Here is a 27,940-nt window from a genome sequence, read left to right as displayed (position 1 = left end):
ACGGAGGCTAGGAAACACTGTCACCACCGATAAATCCACGATTTATCCATCGAGAATTTTAAGAAGCATTTCTCTACGGCTGGCCATGCTTTCCTCCTGGCTACCCCAACCCCGGCCTACAGCTCTGCACCCCCCGCAGCTACTTGGCTAAGCCTCCCCAGCTTCTCCTTCACCCAAATCCAGATAGCAGATGTTCTGAAAGAGCTGCAAAACCTGGACCGTACAAATCAGCTGGGCTAGACAATCTGGACCCTCTCTAAAATTGCAACCCCTATTACCAGTCTGTTCAACCTCTCTTCGTATCGTCCGAGATCCCTAAAGATTGGAAAGCTGCCGCGGTCATCCCTCTCTTCAAAGGGGGTCGACACTCTAGACGCGAACTGTTACAGACCTATATCCATCCTGCCCTGCCTTTCTGAAGTCTTCGAAAGCCAAGTTAACAAACGGATCACTGACAATTTCGAATCCCACGTACCTTCTCCGCTGTGCAATCCGGTTTCTGAGCTGGTCACGGGTGCACCTCAGCCACGCTCAAGGTCCTAAACGATATCATAACCACCATCGATTAAAGACAGTACTGTGCAGCCGTCTTCATGGACCTGGCCAAGGCTTTCGAATTTGTCAATCACTGTATTCTTATCGGCAGATTCAACAGCCTTGGTTTCTCAAATGACTGCCTCACCTAGTTCACCAACTACTTCTCAGATAGAGTTCAGTGTGTCAAATCGGAGGGCCTGTTGTCCGGACCTCTGGCAGTCTCTTTGGGGGTACCACAGGGTTCAATTTTCGGACGACTCTTTTCTCTGTATATATCAACGATGTCGCTCTTGCTGCTGGTGATTCCCTGATCCACCTCTACGCAGACCACACCATTCTGTATACATCGGGGCCTTCTTTGGACACTGTTAACAAACCTCCAAACGAGCTTCAATGCCATACAACACTCCTTCCGTGGCTTCCAACTGCTCTTAAATGCTAGTAAAACTAAATGCATGCTTTTCAACCGATTGCTGCCCGCACCCGCCCGCCCAACTAGCATCACTACTCTGGATGGTTCTGACTTAGAGTATGTGGGCAACTACAAATACCTAAGTGGCTAGCTAGACTGTAAACTCTCCTTCCAGACTAATATTAAACATTTCCAATCCGAAATGTTATCTAGAATTGGCTTCCTATTTCACAACAAAGCCTCCTTCACTCACACTGCCAAACATACCCTCATAAATCTGACTATCCTACCGATCCTCCACTTCGGCGATGTCATTTTCAAAATGGCCTCCAACACTGTACTCAGCAAACCGGATACAGTCTATCACAGTGCCATCCGTTTTGTCACCAAAGCCCAATATACTACCCACCACTGCAACCTGCATGCTCTCGTTGGCAGGCCCTCGCTACATATTCGTCGCCAGACCCACTGGCTCCAGGTCATCTATAAGTCTTTGCTAGGTAAAGCTACGCGTTATCTCAGCTCACTGGTCACCATAACAACACCCACCCGTAGCACGCGCTCCAGCAGGTATATCTCACTGGTCATCCCCAAAGCCAAGACCTCATTTGGCCGCCTTTCCTTCCAGTTCTCTGCTGCCAATGACTGGAACGAATTGCAAAAATCGCTGAAGTTGGAGACATATATCTCCCTCACTAACTTTAAGCATCAGCTATCTGAGCAGCTTACCGATCACTGCAGCTTTGTACAGTTCATCTGTAAATAGCCCATCCAACTACCTACCTCATCCCCATATTGTTTTAATTTACTTTTTTGCTCTTTTGCACACCAGTATTTCTACTTGCACATCTATCATTCCAGTGTTAATTTGTTAAATTGTAATTACTTCGCTACTATGTCCTGTTTATTGCCTTACCTCCTCAGGCCATTTGCACACGCTGTATATAGACTTTTTCTATTGTGTTTTTGACTGAACGTTTGTTTATTCCATGTGTAACTCTGTTGTTTTGTGTCGCACTGCTTTGCTTTATCTTGGCCAGGTCGCAGTTGTAAATGAGAACTTGTGAGAGTTCCTGGCCTACCTGGTTAAATAAAGGTGAAATTAAAAAATAAATGAAAAACAGCACTTTCCTTTTAGATGTGGGGGTCCTGGACATTACAATAAAATATGCATTAAAACAAATCTCTTCACATTACCATTGATCGTTTCTATGGTGATGTGAGTAGATGGTGTAAGTCTATAGGTGTTTCAGTCAGTGGTGACCCGTGTTTTGAGCCCCACCTGTTTAGCTAAAATACAATTTTGGAGGGCTGTTTTTCATATCTTGGCATTAATACGTGTCACATAACATTTTTTTGTTTAAATTACTTAAAAATGAGTTAATACAGCCGCATACAAACATGGTCTCTTTTTTGCTTTCTTGAGTAAAATACAGGTGTTTCAACCTAGCTCAGTGCTTTCTGTGGTGAAGGGGCAGCCAGCAGAAAATACAGAGCATAGCGGTTGGTAATCTTCTCTTGTTGCGCCGTGATTGCTCAGTGTTCTGTCACCACAAAATCTACAGGGAGAGCTAGAAAGTTCAAACCCCTTGGATGCTGCCATAGATTTACATTAGAAGTGCCAATCCAAGGCTCAAGGTCATTGGCCACAGATAAAATTACATTACATCACATATCTATCGTAGCTTTGATTGGACTGAACATCATACTTTCAAAATCATCATGAATCAAGTTGACAATCTACTGGCAAATCCTTTTCAATCCTTGTCATATGAAGAGAAATTATAAAACGTATCTGTGCTCATCGGCTATTGGACAACAAGTTGGAAATCGCAAATTCAACAATTAGTGGTTTGGAAGGAATCAGTGGCTAACTGCAAGTGTTGCAAAGCAATCATTATTTAGCTTCCCCTGCCTGCTATTTGGTGGAGAGGGTGTGTCATCCAAGTCCAAGTTTAAGAGTCTCTTTTCCAAGCTTAAAAGGATAAACATTCACACGCAACATCATAGGCCATAAAAAGTTGAATACATTGGCCATGCTGTCAATCCAGCATGACTTCTGCTGCGTTTAAAATATCTGGAAATCTCAAACTTCAGTGAGTTCAAGAGGACTGGGAACTCAAAAATAAAGAGCTCTGACTGGGAAAATACATTTTGAACATTCATCCAACTCGGGACATCGGTCCTATTTTTAGAGCTCCGAACTGAAGATCACTGACGTCATGATTCGACCAGAGTTCCCAGTTGTCTTGAAAGCACCATAAATCCAGAGAATGCCAGACTTTGATGAAGTTTTATGACAAAATTTGCCCACAAGAAGGAACGTCGCGCCACAGCACAATGGTGAGTCCAAATAATGTCTTGTATCCTGCTGCACAAATGATTTATGCCAGGGAGATATGTATACTGTAGCTAAGAAAGTAATACTAAGTGTATGTTGTAAGCTGTTAGTAGCACATGTGCCTCACCCTAATAATTTGGTCCCTTTTCCCCTCATAACTTTGCCTACTGTTCTGACTTGGTGGTGCCGATGTCATCATTGAATATTTTAAGAGGTTATATTGTCTGCTTCTATGCCCCCTTTATTTATCCTATGGTTCTGACTTAGTGTACAGGGAGAATACGGTACGAATGGCCCATGTTCTGAATTCTGTTGCTGTACATTTCAAAAGTGCTGAACAAATAGTTATATTGATTACATCTGTCTTAGCTCGCTCATTAATGTCTTAATCGAAATTACGGATTGCCTCTTATCCGCTCATCGTTCCCTTATGCCATAGTTTGTACATCTCAATTCTCAGTAGAAACCATATATCAGCTATGTTTTTTAAAAAGGCAGTAAATGAGGCTGTATTAACTGTTTTGCTGCCAGACAAGGCTTCATGGTGCTGGAAAGAAAGCTCTGCTGTTGGGACAGCTTTATATAGGCCTTAACAGTTTGTGAGCATCGTTTTTCACTGTTATAGTGCAATTAATGTATGGTTTAGTGTTGTGGGGTGGCTTTGCTGGCATGCGTCAACATTTTTGGGGTTGGAGTTTGCCCCACCAAGATTTACATGCTAAAATCGGCACTGGTTTCAGATGCCTTTTTAATTCCAATGAAATCGTATCTTCAGGTTTTTACAGGGGCTGCATAGACTGTGAAATGAGGGACACTTCTCCTCAGCAAGGCTGTTCTGAGGATCTCTACCACAAAATGCCATACGTTTGCCATACGTTTTTTATATTGTAACTCTGTTGTGTGGTCTCTTCAACTCAAGCTGCTTTTCTGTTTGATGTCCTTCACTGCCAACCTCAGATTCCACCTTCTACTTTACCATCTCTTCTATTCTTATGGATATAGGGGGAATAATCAGAGCGGCATTGACCTGTTTTGTTGGGTGTGTATACTCTGTCAGAGCCCGTGTCAAGGAGAGCGGTCACAGTTCATGCCTAATCTTTAGCAGAATTAATCACTCTGTGACCTAGCAGAGATGATGGACTCCCTTTCCTTTCTCTGAAATACCACTGCTGTCTCCCACATTGTGCAGCTGAATGACAGCTGCCATTCCCCGGTGGGACCCACAACCAGGCTGTGTTGACAGAACTCTGTTGCAGCTCTGATGATATATGGTGATGATGCGTATCAGCAGTTTGTGATTTGAATAATTGTTTTTTTCTCAGCAGATATTCTCAAAGGGGTGTATTATTTGACTCAGGGCAAAGTATTATTTACAGAAACATATATTTCACCTGACAAAACGAATAAAATGGTTCCACCGACATAGATGAGCATTGCTGTTAGATTTCTCTTGATCTTGACTTCACCTTTTCATATCAGTTTGGAATTGCTCCTAATGTCCCTTCGCCCTACTGTAAGAGCTATTTCCTATCTGGTTAGCTGGTGAATGGGGCTGCAGCTCCCTTGCCGGCAAATACATCACTAGTATAAGAAGTGATCAATTGGAGAGGAAAGGGCTGATACAACACCGTTGAATATTTCGGGGCCTGTAATTTGATTCAATGAATTATTCATGGGTGGCCCTGTAATGAATGTAAAAAGAGTTTCCCTATCATTCATAATCTCCGGGGCTGCAGTAATGTGACTCCCTTGCTTTGGGCACTTAGTGTCGTTTCCAAAAGCCTGCTGCTGGATACCTGAGCATGTAAGGAAGGGGTGGAACTAGAGACATTTTTTGGAATGCTGAAAGAGAGGCTTCAAATGTTAACACCTTATATACAATGGCTGAGGATTATAGAAAATATAGGAAAAACCCTGTGCTCAGGGTGAGGATTTTTGATAAAGAATAGAATAAGATGTTGGATATGATAAGGATATGTCTGAATAGATGGATATCTGAGTTTATCTGTCTGGTTTTATACAATCTGCTACTGAGACAAGGCTGTGTTCCATTTCACATCATTAACGTACTGTAAAACCAGCACAGATCACAAAGACTAGCAACAATTCACCAGGTAATTTTTTTATTTTATATTGGCGGCAGGTAGCCTAGTGGTTAAGAGTGTCGGGCCGGTAACCGAAAGGTAGCTGCTTCAAATCCCTTAACCAACTAGGTGAAAAATCTGTTGATATGCCCTTGAGCAAAGCACATAACCCTAATTGCTTCTGTAAGTCGCTCTGGATAAGAGCGTCTGCTAAATGACTCAAATGTAAAACGTAGCTGTTGATGAGAAAGTGTCAAGAATAAAAGTTCAATCTAGGAATTCATACTCTCCTTCAAACTTTTCATTGTGCTAAAGATATGCCTATGTGTGCTCATTATCACCTAACTTGAGTCACTGAGTAAGATGTAGTAGGCTACAACATATGCAAGAAAACAAGCTGTGAAAAACGGTGTGTGTCGTAAGCAACTCACTGGAAACAATGGCATGAACCCGATTACCTGCATTTGACTTGCGCTGTCAACCCTTAAAATAGAAAAGCCATTAGTCTAGAGAAGCATGACACCACACTCCAACACTCCTCTTAGCTCAACGGGGAGCGGAATATATATATATATATATATATATGATTGGTTATGGGTGGTGTTATATTGCACACAACTGGGAACAGCGTTCCATATCCATTCACTATTGGAACAAGAGAGTGGCAGGATTATGCATAGTAATCAGTAATAAAGAATTGCCTTGTATTGTTCCCCTCATTACTCTCCTATTGGACACAGCCATTCAGGTAGAATGAGATGTTGAATATCACTTCTGCTGCTTATATTTATTGGGCTTTTTCCTGTTAGAAATATAATTCTCTCTCTGGAGATAATGATTAAGTAGTAAAAGTCGTCTTAAGTTATCTTTTCTTATTATTATTGAGTCTTGGTCCTTTTCACTGAATATGAAATTGCCTAGCAAACAAACACGGACACTAGTTTTGTATGAAATACAGCTCTTAAATAATATGTTGGATTACATTTAGCCGTTTCAACAGCAACTTGCTCAGTGATCCTTTCTAAGACTCTTGTTGTGAAATTGCTAGTAGTTTGCTTCTCTGCCTTTTCTCTGATATTGTGCTGTAGAGTATGCAGAGTGCTTTTTATTAAGGCCACTGCAAGCGGGGCTCTATCCACCTGCAGAAACAATCTGTCTTTCTGTGTTAGCTTTGCTGGTGTCTGTCATGCTGGAAACCAAATTACAATGAGTAAATGGCCTCTGTATTGCAAGCACAGGAATTCAGGTCATTGTGATTGGTGTGTGTGTATCACACCAATGCCTCTTAGAAATGGTGATACCCTATGAAGTAGCTACCACTTTTACAAAACATTTTTATAGCGTTATACCACGACACAACATTGTAGAAAAGTTAAAAGCAGTGAATTTATTGGCCAGTATTTAACTTATTAATATTTAGCACTGTATATTCTTACCAAGTTTATTATTTTACTCTGAGTCAATAATGCATATTTCCAGGCAAAATACACAAACTCTATCAAACAAACTATGATCTGGGGTCGATCAGATGGGTCAAACTTGTAGTATTTTTATTTTTTTTTACAACTTTATCACTGTTTGACATCCAGTCATCCTTTTTCTTCAGGAATTCAAGGACAATCATTGAATCCTGCCGTGGTGGACTGCTGCCATCACTGTTGCCATAATTGTGCAGAGCCTTGAAGAAGGAATGTTCCCTGTGATCAGGGCTGTACACTGTGTTACGGACTGATAGCAGCAGCAAGGCACAGTGTCTCTCACTCACTCACTCACTCACTCACTCACTCACTCACTCACTCACTCACCAAAGGAAGAGGCTGATTGTGTCTCAGCTCCTGGTGAAGTATAGAGCTCTCTCCAGTTACTCTACGAGTACTCAATCAGTGGGAAACATGGTTGTCAGTGGAGTTGGTGATTTATTGCTTAGTGTAAATGAGTACGACTTTGGGTGTTATTTCAGGTACAGGAGCTGTGGCTACTGTAATCCCATTTTCTATGTGATGTGTCTACTGTACAGTGTGTGGGTGTGCATGTTTGCGCGTTTATACCCACTTTACATTTAGCAATACTGGGCTGTAAATTTTCAACATACAGCAACTGGCGCTGTCCATGGTGCTGATCTGTGTTACATTATTGGTGAGGGCACTTATCGTCTTATCACCGTGTCTGCCTTTCAAGCTCTGTAAGGACTAGTAGGAATTGTTTACTTTCAATTGTGTGCATGACTACTGTCCAGATAATCAGAATCTTACTATGTTCTTCCTCTTATACCACACACTGTCGGGAGAAGCTCTCTTCACCTCCATGACAACAACCATTTTTCTAATAACAGGATCATTATTTACTTTACTTACCATTTTACGCCGTGACGTTTCATAACCCATAAGTCTTTATTTGATTTATTGGATAGTGGTTTAAGCATATGAGTGAATTACTGGGTTACTGTATACTGTAAAGATGAATCTGTGGGTTAATTTGAGGTCCATCTATTTATATAAACGATTTCTCTTTAGAGCTATCTTCACTCCGTCCTTCACTCTTCGTTGCCTGTTGACTCTGTGAACTCACTGTAGTGTTCCTGTGAATACTGAAAAACAAGATGGGATGTAAGTAGATTTTACTCGTCAATATTCTCCTCTCCTCTAACTAGCAACATGTTCACCCATTAGCCGGTGGATGTTGATTGACATCTAGCCACCATAGTGCTGCCTAGCTCCCCCTCCCCCATGCCTGGATATGGGTCGACAGTAACCTGAGATCAAGGAGATTACAGGAATGTTTTGGAAAGGTGAGCTATGATATGATTAGGATATAAATGGAAGTGGATGGACAAGATTTAATTCAGTCTGTACCACCGGTATAATATTTCATAGCAATAATTAAGGTCTGTCCATTGCAACACTGGAGATTCTTAGGCTCCCTTTCCCCCTTCCTCTCCCCTCCTTGACGTTGCAATTTCACAGAGAAATGGTGTAGTCCAGCCTGGTCCAGATGCTCTATGCCATGATTAACCCTAACAAAATGAGGCTTTTGAAACCCAGGGTGTGTGATTCTGTATACTGGTGTTATTAAAAGGGATACGCTCGAAAAACATGACTTAATTATCTCTGGCTAGGCTGCTGATGTACATTTTCAGTGGTCACGTGTTTATCTCAGTACTCAGGAACTAATGAAGTGGAACACTGCTCACCAGAGTTCAACTGCGTCCTCCTCTCATTTCCACCTAGTTTACATATCCCACTAGGGGATGCTGCTCATCAGTAATGAACATTAAACCAGCCAATGCATCAGACTAGAATCCAGCCGTGTCGATACCCATACCTCATTGAATCATTTCTTTCCAGCTAGCTATCTTAATCTCGGAGGCCATTGAGGGAGAAGAGGCTCATTATCTATGCCACAGTGTTATTAGGGATTATCCCTGACAGATAGTTTCCCTTGCAGGCACCATTAACTCGGATTCATCCCACTTGGTATTTCCAACACCTGCGACCACCTTCCGCTGGGCACAATAATTATTACAGTTGTATATAAATTAATCATGGGGTTCATGAGCAACATTTTTTTTTTTTTTTGGACTGTGACCAAGAAACACATCCTCCCCAAAGATTCCCAGGACCTAAGCATCATTAAAACAGAGCTGCGCTATCTGACAGAGGAACAGCGCCAGCTCTCTGTCGTACATTACGCTTACGGGACTCTAGTCTCTGCATCTTGACGCTGAGCATAATCATAGCTGCGATCCATGAGGCAAATGCATACAGTTCCATGAGTTTGACTTTGAGCGCCAGGGGGAGAGGACGTGCTACAGTGAGGAGACAAAAGAAAGTTGATCAGCTTGAAAATGAAACTGGACAGCTGACAAGAGCGAACATAAATTAGCATCGATCATCTGGCAGAGCAGGGACACTAATGACTTTAGGCTTCAGGGCCTTGTTAGACAACCTCAGAAATGGGCTGCAATGGTTTACCTTCCCTCACAATCCCATAAATAGCTATAATTCCTCAGTGAGCCTAGTCACAATAGGAATGGCTAGATTTAATGCCACTACTCCTCTACTACACAATTCATATCCATGTACAGTAACACGTTTGGCTGGATCCTAAAGTGCTTTACTGTGTGTTTGGGTTTAAATCAACTCATCCATTAACATGTGCACCACCTGTCTGGGTGATGCAGAGAAAAGAGCACCAGAATGATCACTACTGGATGCAGCAGTTCTTGGAGTTGGAAAATGTGAGGAGTCATTCCAGCCTGTTCTAAACTGAGGGATGATTGGATAGCCAAAATATTATGATCAGGGATTTAGTCATGATACAGTATTTAAGGCCCTGACTCTACATCATTACAGTAGGATATACTTGGAACAAAAGGAAGAGTGACCCCTCTTGGCCAATGTACATCACTACTGTCAGTGAATTCGTTGCACCTTATCTCACTCAGACAATTTTTGGCAAGCTTGTCTGAATTTAGATCACATTGATTGTGAATGACTCACCACAGTAACTAGCATGTATAATTTATTGATTACAAATAGGCGTTTTGGGTAGTTGGCTGGAAAATATTCCTGGCAGGTTGAGTTAAACATTTCACACAAACTTAATATAACATAAAATTGTACATATACTCCCACCAAAGACTGGAGATTGATGGTATTGCAGACTGATGGTATTGCAGACTGATGGTACTGCAATGGATAGGGGGAAAAGTCAGTACATTTAGTTCAAATGGATCAAATGTGAGTTCCTTCTATTGTTAGATGTATACTGTTTCAGAGTCAGTTTTTCCTACATGTGACAGATACATGATCCCTGTAACTCGAAGGGAAGTCATCATCAACCAAATGTCCTGTTATTGACTTAAAGTATTCCTCCATAGTTGATTGAGACCAATGGCAAGACTTTGGGCAGAATGACAAACAAAAAAGCAGGAGGTTAAACAATGGAAACCAAATCAATGGAGATGGCTGAAAAGTCCCTCTGAATAGAAGATAAAGAACCTAATAAATCTCATCTAATTTAATCTCTCCTCATCCCTTCTGAGATCTGCTCAACGTGAGCAAGACAAAGAATCTGATAGTGAATTACAGGAAAAGGAGGGCTGAGCATGCCCCCATTCACATCAACAGGGCTGTAGTTGAGCAGGTTCCTTGGTGTCCACATCACTAAGGACTTATCATGGTCCAAACACACCAACAAAGTTGTGAAGGGGGCTCGACAATGCCTATTCCCCCCTCAGGAGGCTGAAAAGATTTGGCATGGGACCTCAGATCCTCAAAAGGTTCTACACCTGCACTATCGAGAGCATCCTGACGGATTGCATCACTGCTTGGTATGGCAACTGCTCAGCATCCGATCGCAAGGCACTACAAAGGGTAGTACGTACGGCCCAGTACATCACTGGGGCCGAGCTTCCTTCCGTCCATCACCTCCATACCAGGTGGTGTCAGAGTATGGCCCTAAAAATTGTCAAAGACTCTAGCTACCCAAGTCATAGACTTTTCTCTCTGCTACCGCATGGCAAGCAGTACCATAAGATTGCTGAACAGTTAGTCAAATGGCCATCCGGATTATTTGCATCGACCACCTTATTTTATTACTATTTATATAATTTTTTGCACAGGCTCGATGTACGTGCACTGGAATCTAACCGCACACTCACACATACTACACTGACACTCCAACACACACACACACGCCAATACACACACACACACACACACACACACACACACACACACACACGCACGGACACACACACAAAACACACATGCATATTGACCCCACACACACACACACATATACACCACATGACCAAAAGTATGTAAACACCTGCTCGTCGAACATCTCATTCCAAAATCATGTGCATTAATATGGAGTTGGTCCCCCCTTTGCTGTTATAATGGCCTACACTCTTCTTGGAAGGTTTTCCAATAGATGTTGGAAAATTACTGCAGGGACCTGCTTCCATTCAGCCACAAGAGTTTCAGTGAGGTCGGCACTGATGTTGGGCGATTAGGCCTGGCTCGCAGTCGGCGTTCCAATTCATCCCAAAGGTGTTCGATGGGGTTGAGGTCAGGGCTCTGTGCAGGCCAGTCAAGTTCTTCCACACCGATCTTGACAAACCATTTCTGTATGGCCCTTGCTTTTTGCACAGGGGCATTGTCATGATGAAAAAGGAAGGGGCCTTCCCCAAACTGTTGCCACAATGTTGGAAGCACAGAATCATCTAGAATGTCATTGTCTGCTGTAGTGTTAAGATATCCCTTCACTGGAACTAAGGGGCCTAGCCCGAACCATGAAATACAGCCACAGACCATTATTCCTCCTCCAACAAACTTTACAGTTGGCACTATACATTGGAGCAGGTAGCGTTCTCCTGGCATCTGCCAAACCAATATTTGTCTGTCAGACTGCCAGATGGTAAAGCGTGATTCATCACTCCAGAGGACACGTTTCCACTGCCCCAGAGTCCAACGGCGGTGACCTTTACACCACTCCAGCCGACGCTTGGCATTGCACATGGTGATCTTAGGCTTGTGTGCGCCTTCTCCGCTATGGAAACCCATTTCTTGAAGCTCCCGATTTAACATTTATTGTGCTGACGTTGCTTCCGGAGGCAGTTTGGAACTTGGTAGTGAGTTTTGCAACCGAGGACAGACGATTGTTATGCGTAATGCGCTTCAGCACTCGGCGGTCCCGTTGCTCCTAGACGTTTCCACTTCACAATAACAGCACTTACAGTTGACCAGGGCAGCTCTAGCAGGGCAGAAATTTTACAAACTGACTTGTTGGAAAGGTGTCATCATATTACGGTGCCACGTTCAAAGTCACTGAGCTCTTCAGTAAGGCCATTCTACTGCCAATGTTTGTCTATGGAGATTGCATGGCTGTGTGCTTGATTTTATACACCTGTCAGCAATGGGTGTGGCTGAAATAGCCAAATCCAGTAATTTGAAGGGGTGCCCACATATTTTTCAATATATAGTGTATATTCACATTCCTTCACACTCTTCACATATGCTGCTGCTACTTTTTGTTTATAATCTACTGTATGCCTAGTCACTTTACCCCAACCTACATGTCCATATTACCTCAATTACCTTGACTAATCCATACCCCTGATCTTTGACTTGGTACCGCTTGTATATAGCCTTGTTATTGTTTTTTATAGTGTTTTATAGAGTTTATTTAGAAAATGTTTCCTACTTTTTTTCAACTTTGCATTGTTGTTCAAAGGAAAACTCCACCCAAAACAATAGTTTGGTATTTGTTTTATTAGTCCATTATTGACATAGTCCCAAAAGGTTTTTCTTGTCAGCAATCAAGTTTTCAAGATAATGTAACTTTCAAAATACAGAAATCATACCCGTATGATGCATTTTGCATCATATGATGCTGCATTTTGCATCATATGGTGATGATCTCTGTATGATTTCTGTACTTGTAACAATGGTCTTGTAAGTAAGCATTTAACGGTAAGGTATACCTGTTGTATTCGGCGCACGTCACAAATAAAATGCGATTTGATTATATTATATATTATTTCGGAAATATACTGCACCAAATCACATTTTATTGGTCGCATAAACATATTTAGCAAATGTTATTGCGGGTGTAGCGAAATGCTTGTGCTCCTAGCTCCAATAGTCCAGTAATATCTAACTAAAATAACCAAGTTCAACCTAGCTAATTTCCGATTCATTGGAATTTGTTTGACTACAGATAGCAAAACTGTAGTTAAATGCCATGATACTCCCCCACTTAACATATTGCTTGACTAGTTGGGCCTAAGCTTGCTGTACAAAATTAAAACCCATTCAGTCTGTCTACTAACAGGCTCTCAAAGTGCTTGATAGGAAGCCCAATAGCCATCAACACTGTTACATCTTCAGAAACCACGAGCTTCTGAGTTGGGAAAATCTTGTGCAATACACTGAAGAATGTCTTGTATTCAAGATCCTGAATGGCCTGCATCCCCCTCCACTTAGTACATTTGTTAAACAGAAAACCCAAACCCATGGTAGCAGATCCACAAGGCCTGCCATGAGAGGTGACTGTATAGTTCCCTTAAGGAAAAGCAGGCAATCTTCTTTCTCTGTGAGAGCTTCCCATGTCACACCGCCATCAGACACACACAACTGCACCACCTATCACATCTTCACAAAAAACATAAAGACATGGCCAAAGGCCAATCAGATTTGTGAACCTAGCTGTGTATTGCAGCTCTCCATGTTGTCTGTAGCTTGTGAGGTGTGGAAACTCTTTGTTTCTTTTATGTATTATTGTTTTCTTTCTGTCTGCGTGCTACGTGTTGCTTGTCCTATGTTGCTCTGCATGTGCTCACTGCTCATTGTTTGTCTGCATTGTTATTGTTATTGTAATTGTTTTTAATAACCTGCCCAGGGACTGCGATTGAAAGTTAGCCGGCTGGCTAAAACCGGCAATTTTACTGAAATGTTTGTGCACTGTTCCTATAAAAATTAACTCAATCTCAATATTACAATAACAATATTCATTCAAACGTCTCCCATTAGGCCTATTAATACTCCGGTAAATAAATACCTGATACCGGCACAATATAATGACTTTATGTTATTGATACCTGACCCTCTGTCTGGAACTGCTTAGAGCCTGTAAATGTAATGTGTATAGCAGCAAGACTTTGCTTTTAGAATTCACAGCAGTAACAGTTCCCTCATGATTCATAGAGGATATCTTCTCTGTCTGTGTCTGCTCTGTTTTGAAGTAGAATGAATGCCTTTCCACTATGTGGATTGCTTTCTCTAGTTCTCTCAATAGAGGGCAGTTTAATTTAATATGTCTCACCACGCTGTCTTATTCCCTGCCCTTTAAAAGTCTCACATCGAACGCCTCCCCGGCACATCCTTTTCACTGATATATGGGGAGAGAAATGCATGCAGATCTGTATATGCTTCACATTATTTTCAGTGTAAAGGTGTTGAACCAACAATAGTTTGAGAGAAATCTAAACATTGCCTTTGGCAGGGGAGCTGTGCTGCTCATCGGTTGCTGCTGTAAGCCTTGAATCTTTTTTCTCGCTCCCTTGACTTGTGCTCCTGGGAGATATTGTAGCAGCAGAATGTATACACCAAATATCAGCTCCCATGGATAAGCTGCTAGCTGCCCCTCAGGCACAGGGTCTTGGCTCTGCTTATTAGATGAATGAATTGTTAATGGCTCACTGATTTTCCTCAAGTTCCAGTTCCGTTTTTCAACAGGCTCAGTGTATATTGCAAAAGGATTGTTGCCGCATTGCCCATTTCCTCTTTTCTCCTTCCACAGCTAAAAGGAGCCGAGTTTACACAGGAAATATTCTACTCTCACTGGCAATTGGATGGGAGAAAAGAAAATCTTTGACCTTGGAAATTGAAGATGTTGTTGCCATGGGAACTGTTAATCCTTCTGTCATTCAAGGACTGCCTTGCTGGTAAGATGGCCCCCAAGTCGCCGTTGATACCACACCTGATCTGCACACTCATCTCTTGCATGTCTGTTTTATCCTTTCCTTCTCTTCAAAAAGTATCATGCCATTCTCACCCAGGATGCATGCTGTTAGATGTTTACCACTGGTATTATTATTGTAAGTATGTATGTATATGTATGTATGTATATTTATTTATTTTATTATTTTCCCCTAACCCTAACAAGCCTCCCCTAATTGAAGTAACTAATGGACAACAACACTTAGGCTTCTACTTCCAGCTTATACATACTATATATATTTTACAGACACAGTATATTTTACATTAGTTATCTTAGGTTTGTTTTTAGTCCAATCCCTCAACCCATCTATCTCTGAAGACCATCCAGTTTTGATTTCAATTTGCCATATATTTTTTCTACTGTGCTGTTGTGTTTCAAAAAAGTTCTGAACCTTCCTATTCTCAAAGTTTCTACAGATTGTAAATTAAAGATAAACATTTTTGCTAATAGTATTGTTATATAATTGATTGATTGACTATGACTTTTTAAATCACTCAATAGTGCTATCTGCAGAGTTAGCTCCAGGTAAATTCTTCAGCCATTCCTGAACCTGCAACCAAAAACAAGCTAGATATGCACAGTACCAAAACAAATGATCTAATGATTCTGTCTCTTCGCAGCAAAATCTGCAGAGCTGGGATGGTTGTTGCCTCCATATATATTACATTATATTGGTTGCAAGAATTTTGTATAATTTAAATAAAAAAATTTAGAATCCGGCGTTGTTTTGTGTGTCAGTTCATAAACCATGTGCCATGGAATCGGTACATCAAAAATCTCTTCCCAACTACTATGCAATCTGTATGGCACAGCTGTCCATTGTTTAGTCCTTAAATCAAACTGGTTTACTTTTTTTTTTTATCACAATTTTCTTTAACCAATTTTGGCCTTTAGTACAGGGCCGACAGACAAGTTCCTTACTTTCTCCTCCTTCCACTTGCCTTTTCCATTTTTGCGGTAATGCTGCAATTAGTTAGTTGTAATTTTGGATAGAGCAGATATTTCCATATTTGTGTTAGCTGCATGTGTGACAACTCCACCAGTCCTTTATATGATATAATTTGAAAAGATTATACCGTTTCTAAACATTGGTTAAATTTTTTATTTTTTTTAATCTTGTGTCAAACTTGAAGTGAAAGTTGTAGAGTTTGTGATTAACTCACAATGGTTTCAATGCTGCTAATCTATGTTGTATTTCTCATTCTTCATGTCATATGTCTCACTTTATACTGGTACTGTATCTCCTTGTACAATGGGATTAACACTTCCTTATCCTTCTATATCTCGCCCTCTGCCAAAACACTGAACACACAACTGTAAGATCCCAATTGCTAACCTGAATTCCTTTTCCATACACCTGAGTGACCTGGTAAAGGCAGAGCTCTGGAGTTTCAATAGAGCCGAGTATCTCCCACACAGTTATGTCATAATACTGTTATCGTATTATGATCTGTCTACAGAAATAAGAGGGGTTTGAAGTTAACAGGCCTTTCTGACAGATATAAATGGAAGTCAAGCCGAATGTTTACAAGTCATCAGACAAATGTATTTCCATTTATACAGTGTATGGAGCAGGTGGCCATCGTGGTGTTTTCTATTCTTCCATCTCCATTGATTTAGCATTTTGTCTTAAGTCAGCACTTTCTCAGGGACACCTATGGATCTAGGCAGCCTGGAGAGGGAAACAGAGAATGAGGAGGAGGTAACAGAATGAGGAGGAGTTAACAGAATGAGGAGAGGGGTGACGGAATGTGGAGGAGGGGGTGACGGAATGTGAAGAAGTCAAAGTTTATATATTTTCCCCATCATTGAGCTTGCATTTACATACATGCATTTATAATTGATATTCAGTGTGCATGTTTAGTTTGAGGAGGGTGACTGCAAGCCAGGGTGACTTCTCTCAAACTTACATGAAGCTCTTCCCAGGTCGAATAGCCCAGCTATTAAAGGTTCATTGATTTATTTCATTTAAAGCACATCGGGAAATGAAGCACCTCCCTTGGAGGCTGGTAAAAGAAAGGAGGCCCTCACCTTAGGCAATGCTTCTCCCCCAAACTCTCATTAGGGTGATGATGCGGGAGGGACTACTTCTCTTTGTCCTAGTCGTCAAGGTTAGAGACCATATGAAATAAAAATAAAAAAAACAGGTGATTTTCAAAGGGGACATAAAAAAAATGTGACTGTAGCTGTGAAAAGCCACCAGGATAGTGTAACCTACTGTATGTCTCTACACCAGAATACTGTAGCCTACTGTATGTCTCTACACCAGGATACTGTAGCCTACTGTATGTCTCAACAACAGGATACTGTAGCCTACTATATGTCTCTACACCAGGATACTGTAGCCTACTGTACGTCTCAACAACAGGATTCTGTAGCCTACTATATGTCTCTACACCAGGATAGTGTAACCTACTGTATGTCTCTACACCAGGATACTGTAGCCTACTGTATGTCTCTACACCGGGATACTGTAGCCTACTGTATGTCTCAACAACAGGATACTGTAGTCTACTGTATGTCTCTACACCAGGATACTGTAGCCTACTGTATGTCTCTACACCAGGATACTGTAGTCTACTGTATGTCTCTACACCAGGATACTGTAGCCTACTGTATGTCTCAACAACAGGATACTGTAGCCTACTGTATGTCTCTACACCAGGATACTGTAGCCTACTGTATGTCTCTACACCAGGATACTGTAGCCTACTGTATGTCTCTACACCAGGATACTGTAGCCTACTGTATGTCTCAACAACAGGATACTGTAGCCTACTATATGTCTCTACACCAGGATACTGTAGCCTACTATATGTCTCTACACCAGGATACTGTAGCCTACTATATGTCTCTACACCAGGATAGTGTAACCTACTGTATGTCTCTACACCAGGATATTGTAGCCTACTGTATGTCTCTACACCGGGATACTGTAGCCTACTGTATGTCTCAACAACAGGATACTGTAGCCTACTATATGTCTCTACACCAGGATACTGTAGCCTACTGTATGTCTCTACACCAGAATACTGTAGCCTACTGTATGTCTCTACACCAGGATACTGTAGCCTACTGTATGTCTCAACAACAGGATACTGTAGCCTACTATATGTCTCTACACCAGGATACTGTAGCCTACTGTACGTCTCAACAACAGGATTCTGTAGCCTACTATATGTCTCTACACCAGGATAGTGTAACCTACTGTATGTCTCTACACCAGGATACTGTAGCCTACTGTATGTCTCTACACCGGGATACTGTAGCCTACTGTATGTCTCAACAACAGGATACTGTAGTCTACTGTATGTCTCTACACCAGGATACTGTAGCCTACTGTATGTCTCTACACCAGGATACTGTAGTCTACTGTATGTCTCTACACCAGGATACTGTAGCCTACTGTATGTCTCAACAACAGGATACTGTAGCCTACTGTATGTCTCTACACCAGGATACTGTAGCCTACTGTATGTCTCTACACCAGGATACTGTAGCCTACTGTATGTCTCTACACCAGGATACTGTAGCCTACTGTATGTCTCAACAACAGGATACTGTAGCCTACTATATGTCTCTACACCAGGATACTGTAGCCTACTATATGTCTCTACACCAGGATACTGTAGCCTACTATATGTCTCTACACCAGGATAGTGTAACCTACTGTATGTCTCTACACCAGGATATTGTAGCCTACTGTATGTCTCTACACCGGGATACTGTAGCCTACTGTATGTCTCAACAACAGGATACTGTAGTCTACTGTATGTCTCTACACCAGGATACTGTAGCCTACTGTATGTCTCTACACCAGGATACTGTAGCCTACTGTATGTCTCTACACCGGGATACTGTAGCCTACTGTATGTCTCAACAACAGGATACTGTAGCCTACTGTATGTCTCTACACCGGGATACTGTAGCCTACTATATGTCCCTACACCAGGATACTGTAGCCTACTGTATGTCTCTACACCGGGATACTGTAGCCTACTATATGTCTCTACACCGGGATACTGTAGCCTTCTGTATGTCTCATCACCAGGATATTGTAGCCTACTATGTTTTAACACCAGAATACTTTAGCCTACTATATGTCTCATCACCAGGATACTGTAGCCTTCTGTATGTCTCTACACCAGGATACTGTAGCTTTCTGTATGTCTCTACACCGGGATACTGTAGCCTACTATATGTCTCATCACCAGGATACTGTAGCCTACTGTATGTCTCTACACCAGGATACTGTAGCCTTCTGTATGTCTCTACACCGGGATACTGTAGCCTTCTGTATGTCTCTACACCAGGATACTGTAGCCTTCTGTATGTCTCTACACCAGGATACTGTAGCCTACTGTATGTCTCTACACCAGGATAGTGTAGCCTACTGTATGTCTCATCACCAGGATACTGTAGCCTTCTGTATGTCTCTACACCGGGATACTGTAGCCTACTATATGTCTCTACACCGGGATACTGTAGCCTTCTGTATGTCTCTACACCAGGATACTGTAGCCTACTGTATGTCTCATAACCAGGATACTGTAGCCTACTATATGTCTCTACACCAGGATACTGTAGCCTACTGTATGTCTCTACACCGAGATACTGTAGCCTACTGTATGTCTCTACACCAGGATACTGTAGCCTACTGTATGTCTCTACACCGGGATACTGTAGCCTACTATATGTCCCTACACCAGGATACTGTAGCCTACTGTATGTCTCTACACCGGGATACTGTAGCCTACTATATGTCTCTACACCGGGATACTGTAGCCTTCTGTATGTCTCATCACCAGGATAGTGTAGCGTTCTGTATGTCTCTACACCAGGATACTGTAGCTTGCTGTATGTCTCTACACCAGGATACTGTAGCCTTCTGTATGTCTCTACACCAGGATACTGTAGCCTACTGTATGTCTCTACACCAGGATACTGTAGCCTACTATATGTCTCTACACCAGGATACTGTAGCCTACTGTATGTCTCTACACCGGGATACTGTAGGCTACTGTATGTCTCTACACCGAGATACTGTAGCCTTCTGTATGTTTCTACACCAGGATACTGTAGCCTTCTGTATGTCTCTACACCAGGATACTGTAGCCTTCTGTATGTCTCTACACCAGGATACTGTAGCCTACTGTATGTCTCATAACCAGGATACTGTAGCCTACTATATGTCTCTACACTGGGATACTGTAGCCTTCTGTATGTCTCATCACCAGGATAGTGTAGCCTACTATGTTTTTACACCAGAATACTGTAGCCTACTGTATGTCTCATAACCAGGATACTGTAGCCTACTGTATGTCTCTACACCGGGATACTGTAGCCTTCTGTATGTCTCTACACCGGGATACTGTAGCCTTCTGTATGTCTCTACACCAGGATACTGTAGCCTACTGTATGTCTCTACATAGGGATACTGTAGCCTTCTGTATGTCTCATCACCAGGATACTGTAGCCTACTGTATGTCTCTACACCGGGATACTGCAGCCTTCTGTATGTCTCTACACCGGGATACTGTAGCCTACTATATGTCCCTACACCAGGATACTGTAGCCTACTATATGTCCCTACACCGGGATACTCTAGCCTTCTGTGTGTCTCTACACCAGGATACTGTAGCCTTCTGTATGTCTCTACACCAGGATACTGTAGCCTTGTGTATGTCTCATCACCAGGATACTGTAGCCTACTGTATGAATAGTGAAGACCGTTAGTTCTGTTGGAAGGAACTTTACCCATTGTGGGAATGATAGCTACATTTCAGTGGAGTTAATTAGATTAACATGGGATAATTACTCTGTTGAATTGGTATGTTGGCTACAGCTTACCAAAACAACAGACCTGACTGAGCTGCCATGCGTGCCATGGGTATGCCAACAACAGACTGCACGTTGGTTAGAATTCAAATGGAAAGAAGGAAAACACTAGGATATGTCAGTGTCTTCTGTAAACTGAAGAGTCATAATATGCATGCAGAGCTACAGGGCGTAGAGAATGTAATCAGTTAATTGGCCTCTTGTGTCAGTGTAGTATTTGTCCTCGCTCATGTCAACACTGTGGGCTATACTTGTTGCCTAAGACTACTGTATGTATAATGAAACAATTTGGCACATAATTGGGTATAGGTTCATACAACTTATCATTTGGCCTCAGTAATTCTCTTCGGTATTGCTTTTACCATTCAGGCATAGTTGTCAACAGCAAGGTAAAACTAAAACAGTTGTGCTCTTTCACTCAGAGAGAAACACCCGCCATGGACCCGTCTTCAGTCAAGAACCAAGTGACAGCATTTTCCCCTTGAGCTTTGAGGACAACAAGGTGTTCATCAATTGTAAAGCAAAGGGAAACCCAGCCCCATACTATAAGTAGGTGTTTGTCCCTTTAACTTTTCATACCTTTCCTCTTTTTCCCCTCTATCTTCAACTGAGAAGACTGTTTTATCCTTTTGGTGTATATTGTCTCCATTTTCTAAACAACTCCATCAGTTCTATAGAAATATGATAGGGATGAATAATTGTGTTTGTGTGTTGCTCTACAGATGGAAGGTTGATGGGAGAGAGATTGACATGGATTTGAACTACAACCTGGTTGAAGGAAACCTGTTGATCAATAACCCCCATGCAACACATCATGGAGGGGTTTACCAGTGTATCGCTACCAATACCTTTGGAACCATTGTCAGCAAGGAGGCCAAGGTGCAGTTTGCATGTGAGTACATCTAGTCCTGTATCTAATACAAACAACAATTCAAGTGAATTTTTACACCACTACTCCTTCTTAGACACATTCTGTTTCTCATCGAATGAAGGTGCCATTTGCTGTGATTTGACATACAACTGAGTACAGCATAAGCAAATCATTCAGGTTACAAACACAAAAAGTGTTTTTCCTCTCATTCTGTGGTTTAATTTGAAAAGAGACATTATTGGGGATAATTGCCATGTTGACATGCACTAAGCCTGCAGCTCCATGAGTGATTAGTGTAAGTCTGAATCGTAGCATGGTTTTAACACTGGCTTAATGTTACACCCTGAGGATCACATCATCTGGAGCATTTCAACAACAGAAGGATACTTTTTTCTTCCTCTCACTCAAATGCACTGTTGAAATTCACTCCCTCTATAGCTTGTGAAAGATAAAGATCATTTTAGACTAAAGTTATCCTAAAAACCCATCAACATATTCACATCTCCGGAGATGATACTAAGAGTAACCCAGTTATAAAAGTCCACCGAGATGATCTTCCTTGCTGATTGATTGCTTGTTTATCCAATCTTTAATTGGTAGACCTGGTTGGCTGTTCATGTGTCAGTAGAACATTGATTTATATTGTTTCACTTTACAACGCAGGTTTACTGCCAGTCTTAGCTAATTAACCAATCTAACCCATTACATTAGGGAAATTATAACCAATCTCAGGTGGTAGGAGGTTGTTATATTCATGCAGGTAGGGGGTTCATACTTGATCTTTTCATTTAAATGGTGATAAGCCTTGGATGAGATGAGTTATGACTTTATTATTCTTGATATTTGCCTGTCCCCTCTTGGGATTTGGATGATATTTTCAAAGGTTTGTGGTCCCTAGTGCTGTTTGTTTTTCCTTATAAGGCAGCAGCATTTAATGAAAAGTGAAAGTGATCTGTAAATCCAGTTTAGAGGAAGGTATTTACGCCTCTCCCTGTTCACACGTCACTGTTGGTATTAGCAGGGAACTAAAGTGGATGAGGTATAATAAAACTGCATAGAGAGGAAAATGGTCTTCAAAATGAAAATGCCCTCCAGAATATCACTGCACTGTAGAGGCTGTTGTACTATAGAAGTCTGAAACTAATCAAAGCCCTTTTGTCTTTGCCTCCTCACAGATCTACAGAATTTCAGCAGAAAGCCCAGGAACACAGTGTCAGTGAGAGAAGGCCAGGCAGTGGTGCTACTGTGTGGCCCTCCACCCCATAATGGAGGTACTATAATGCTTTGTAACCTCAAAGCTCACAGACTCTATGCTGCTTCACTCTGTCACACCCTGCACATCTTATTGTTCCTCACTGTCATACCCACTATCTTTCCCCGACACTGTTAAACCTTTTTGTTCTCATATCCTACTATTTCTTCTCACTGCTCTTAGTCTTTCAGTCTTTTCATATCCTGTTTCCTCTCTCTTCCTCTCCTGTGGGACTGGCTATTATTATCATTTCTACTGGACTGTAGCAGCACCACTCCTCTTGGTGAACGCTCCCCAAACTCATACCTTCACATCCATAGTTCATACCCTCACACGTCATGGCCTCAAGCTGACTTTCCCCCATGTGAGCCGCGACCATCTGTAAAGCCTCTGGTGCTCCACTTCCTAGCGGCAGGTTTTTTCAGTGTAGCCTGAGTAAATGTGGGTAATAAAGGCTCCTGGTGGCTGGTGTGTCCGGGGAGGGGGGCGTTATCCTGTGGCACAGCTGTGAGTCTGCTCCGTGTCTGTGTGGTGCTGATTAGCAGACTCTCAAAGTGTCCCGCAATCCCGCAGCCATTCCGCGCCACCAGTACACTTTCACACCAGTGCACCAGCATTTCCCCACTCTGTTTCTAAATGAATCAATGGCCACAAGGGATTCGAACTATACCGTTTTGCAATTTGCCCTCCTTTTCCCAAAATGCCTTCATCTCTTTATTTGACATTTTCAAGCTTTTTTTTCCAGATAGACCATTGTCACACATTTTATTGGATTTTGTAACACAGTGCTGCTGTCTTCAGGTGGATTTGAAAGGAAGTCCTGTGTGGCTCAGTAGGTAGCGCATGGTGCTTGCAACACCAGGGTTGTGTGTTCAATTCCCACTGGGGGCCAGTATGGAAATGTATGCACTCCTTGCTGTAAGTTGCTTTCGATAAGTGCGTTTGCTAAACGAATCAACGCTTCAATTGGAAAACAATGCTGTGGATTTTAGATTGATGGATTCTAGGTACTTACTCCTAAACTTGGGATAGGTTTAATTATCAGGTATCCTATTGAAATATTGAGTGCTTAGGTTTAGAGGGTCTACACCAGAAGTGAATGGTTATCTGTAGGAGGAAGGTATATAGTCGGTGCAATTAAGCTTGGAATGTGTTGAGTGCAAAGAAAGCCATCACATGTGGCAGGCATTGATAAGAGGAGTGAGCACTTTGGGGAAGAGGTCAGGTCAGATGAAGTGAAGAAGAACAGATATCACTAAGGTTCTGTCTAGCAACAGAGATGCATCTGCTGTTCAGATGTGTAGGAGGAGACTCGGCCTAGGAGGAAGGGTGCAGCTCTATTGATCCTCTGGGAAGAATAAACTTGGTTAATCTTTCATAGTGTCCGTTAGGTTCTAATTCTCAGAGTAAAAACTTAACAACATCCAAGCAAACATGTTTTATTGTTTTCTGCCATACAGTGAGGGAAAAAAAGTATTTGATCCCCTGCTGATTTTGTACGTTTGCCCACTGACAAAGAAATGATCAGTCTATAATTTTAATGGTAGGTTTATTTGAACAGTGAGAGACAGAATAACAACAAAAAAATCCAGAAAAACGCATGTCAAAAATGTTATAAATTGATTTGCATTTTAATGAGGGAAATAAGTATTTGACCCCTCTGCAAAACATGACTTAGTACTTGGTGGCAAAACCCTTGTTGGCAATCACTGAGGTCAGACGTTTCTTGTAGTGGGCCACCAGGTTTGCACACATCTCAGGAGGGATTTTGTCCCACTCCTCTTTGCAGATCTTCTCCAAGTCATTAAGGTTTCGAGGCTGACGTTTGGCAACTCGAACCTTGAGCTCCCTCCACAGATTTTCTATGGGATTAAGGTCTGGAGACTGGCTAGGCCACTCCAGGACCTTAATGTGCTTCTTCTTGAGCCACTCCTTTATTGGCTTGGCCGTGTGTTATGGGTCATTGTCATGCTGGAATACCCATCCACGACCCATTTTCAATGCCCTGGCTGAGGGAAGGAAATTCTCACCCAAGATTTGACGGTACATGGCCCTGTCCATCGTCCCTTTGATGCGGTGAAGTTGTCCTGTCCCCTTAGCAGAAAAACACCCCCAAAGCATAATGTTTCCACCTCCATGTTTGACGGTGGGGATGGTGTTCTTGGGGTCATAGGCAGCATTCCTCCTCCTCCAAACACGGCGAGTTGCGTTGATGCCAAAGAGCTTCATTTTGGTCTCATCTGACCACAACACTTTCACCCAGTTGTCCTCTGAATCATTCAGATGTTCAATGGCAAACTTCAGACGGGCATGTATATGTGCTTTCTTGAACAGGGGGACCTTGCGGGCACTGCAGGATTTCAGTCCTTCACGGCGTAGTGTGTTACCAATTGTTTTCTTGGTGACTATGGTCCCAGCTGCCTTGAGATCATTGACAAGATCCTCCCGTGTAGTTCTGGGCTGATTCCTCACCGTTCTCATGATCATTGCAACTCCACGAGGTGAGATCTTGCATGGAGCCCCAGGCCGAGGGAGATTGACAGTTCTTTTGTGTTTCTTCCATTTGCGAATAATCGCACCAAGCTGCTTGGCGATGGTCTTGTAGCCCATTCCAGCCTTGTGTAGGTCTACAATCTTGTCCCTGATATCCTTGGAGAGCTCTTTGGTCTTGGCCATGGTGGAGAGTTTGGAATCTGATTGATTGATTGCTTCTGTGGACAGGTGTCTTTTATACAGGTAACAAGCTGAGATTAGGAGCACTCCCTTTAAGAGTGTGCTCCTAATCTAAGCTTGTTACCTGTATAAAAGACACCTGGGAGCCAGAAATCTTTCTGATTGAGAGCGGGTCTAATACTTATTTCCCTCATTAAAATGCAAATCAATTTATAACATTTTTGACATGCGTTTTTCTTGATTTTTTTGTTGTTATTCTGTCTCTCACTGTTCAAATAAACGTTCAAATAAACGTACAAAATCAGCAGGGGATCAAATACTTTTTTCCCTCACTGTAAGTTGCAGTAATGTCAAACCAAATGAATGCTAGTTAATGCTTGTACAGAAATACATTTACCTATATACATAGAAAGAATACATGTCATTTGATGCAACTTTGATCAATCAGTGTTATGTGGTCTAAAACGGTCTGTGTTCAGTATTATGTGGTCTATAATGGTCTGTGTTCAGAGTTAAATTCTGTCCGAGAACATAAGATTATGTGCCTGCAAGTCATCTGTTGTTGTGAGACCACAACCCATAAGCTGAGGATTTTAATTCACTGTTTCCCAGAAGGAAGCAATGGTATGTTTCACTGTCCAGTCAAAAGACTGACTGCAGGATGTAATGTGTTTCTGATCACAGAGGGGCTTTAATACCCCAGCCCATCCTACCCTCCCTGTCCCTCACACCTCTAATAACAAGCTCTTAATTTCACATTCATTTCTTCAGATCCCGCTGCTACATGCCGCCTCTCCTCCTCTCTCCTCCTCTATGTCTCTCTCCTCCTCTCTCCTCCTCTCTCTGTCTGTCTCTCTGTTTCTCTGTTTCTCAGTCTCTCTCTCTGTGTCTCTCTCTGTCTCTCTCGCTCTCTCCTCCTCACTCCTCCTCTCTCTGTCTCTCTCTCTCTGTCTCTGTCTCTCTGTCTCTGTCTCTCTGTCTCTCTCTGTCTCTCTCTGTCTCTGTCTCTCTGTCTCTGTCTCTCTCTCTGTCTCTGTCTCTCTCTGTGTCTCTCTCTCTCTCTCTCTCTCTCTCTGTGTGTCTCTCTCTCTCTCTCTCTCTCTCTCTGTCTCTCTCTCTCTCTGTCTCTCTCTCTCTGTCTCTCTCTCTGTCTCTGTCTGTCTGTCTGTCTGTCTGTCTGTCTGTCTGTCTGTCTGTCTGTCTGTCTGTCTGTCTGTCTGTCTGTCTGTCTCTCTGTCTCTCTGTCTGTCTCTGTCTGTCTCTCTGTCTGTCTCTCGCTGTCTCTCTCTGTCTGTCTCTCATCTCTCTCTCTCTCGCGATAATGTTTTTCAACTGACCCCTTAATTCTGACCACTAAATACTGACCCTTAATATGTGAGGCTAACTGAACATGTAATTCAATAGCGTATCCAAATCTCTGCTTACTCTCTGGGATGCTTAGAGATGTGAAAAGGGCAAGGTTCAGCCATGTTAAGCATAACAATTTGAAGGATGCATTATTGAATTATGAACTGTTTGCACATATCTGGCATGGGAATATCTGGCACCTCACACTAAGTGCAATATTTCATTGAATGTATATTGAAAACTGTACTCAGCTACTGTGTCTCCACCTTTTTTATAGCTACAGTACAGGTACAAGAATTTAACCTGATCTCTTGTCTATTCTTAGTTTCACCACACTGGCAGATTTTGGAATGTCATTGGAACATGTATCTCTTCCTTTGTCAATACCCACAATCCTATGCGGTTGCTGTCTGTGCTCTTCCTCTGCAGAGATCAAATACTCATGGGTTTTCAACAGACGCCCAAGTTTCCTGCTGCAGGATACCCGTCGCTTCGTCTCCCAGAGGACAGGCAACCTGTACATCGCCAAAGTGGAGGCCTCCGATGTGGGGAACTACACGTGTGTGGTGAGGAACATGATGACCAACGCCACCGTTTACAGCTCGCCCACCCCCGTGGAGCTGCGCAGGGACGGTAAGCATGCTCCACTGGCTCCTGCTCATCCTGCACGCTGAACTTGCCTCTGTCATTGCGGGGAGTGAAAGCTAAGGAGATAAAATCAGTCGTCTGTTTGTTTTTCTGCTGCTCAGGAGTGGGTTGGGCAGTATTCATGCTCTACAGAGCTGTGGGTCTGAAACTCTCTCTCTCTCTGCATGAAAATAAATGTTTAAACATTTACATATGCAGAGTGCAGAGACATACACACATACATACATATATACATGCATGCATGCACATGCACACAAACTTCTGCACAAGGAGATTCACCTCAACCTCATTACTGCTGATTATACAGTGTGTGCCACTTAAGATTTGAGCTGGAGCAGAGATGTTATCCAAAGTCATACAACCCCTGAACAAAGTATTGCTCTAAAGCATATCAACATGCAGGCTTGCCCTCTACCATCCTGTCCTGTGC

The 27,940-nt window shown here is 42.3% G+C and overlaps 1 protein-coding gene across 1 annotated transcript in view; it reads left to right on the top strand.

The window, feature by feature from the left end:
* The window catches only part of LOC115207539 (contactin-4-like), a 124,532-nt gene that overhangs the window by 59,824 nt on the left and 36,768 nt on the right, over positions 1-27,940 (top strand). The window contains exons 2-6 of the mRNA XM_029774695.1: positions 14,681-14,825; positions 21,142-21,268; positions 21,442-21,611; positions 22,766-22,861; positions 27,292-27,495. Coding sequence (XP_029630555.1) covers positions 14,771-14,825; positions 21,142-21,268; positions 21,442-21,611; positions 22,766-22,861; positions 27,292-27,495 — 652 coding nt within the window. The 5' untranslated portion in view covers positions 14,681-14,770. The remainder of the gene's footprint in view (positions 1-14,680; positions 14,826-21,141; positions 21,269-21,441; positions 21,612-22,765; positions 22,862-27,291; positions 27,496-27,940) is intronic.

This window comes from Salmo trutta, chromosome 14, assembly GCF_901001165.1.
Source record: "Salmo trutta chromosome 14, fSalTru1.1, whole genome shotgun sequence".
In the NCBI taxonomy this organism is placed as follows: Eukaryota; Metazoa; Chordata; class Actinopteri; order Salmoniformes; family Salmonidae; genus Salmo; species Salmo trutta.
This window is presented reverse-complemented; position numbering and strand designations above follow the sequence as displayed.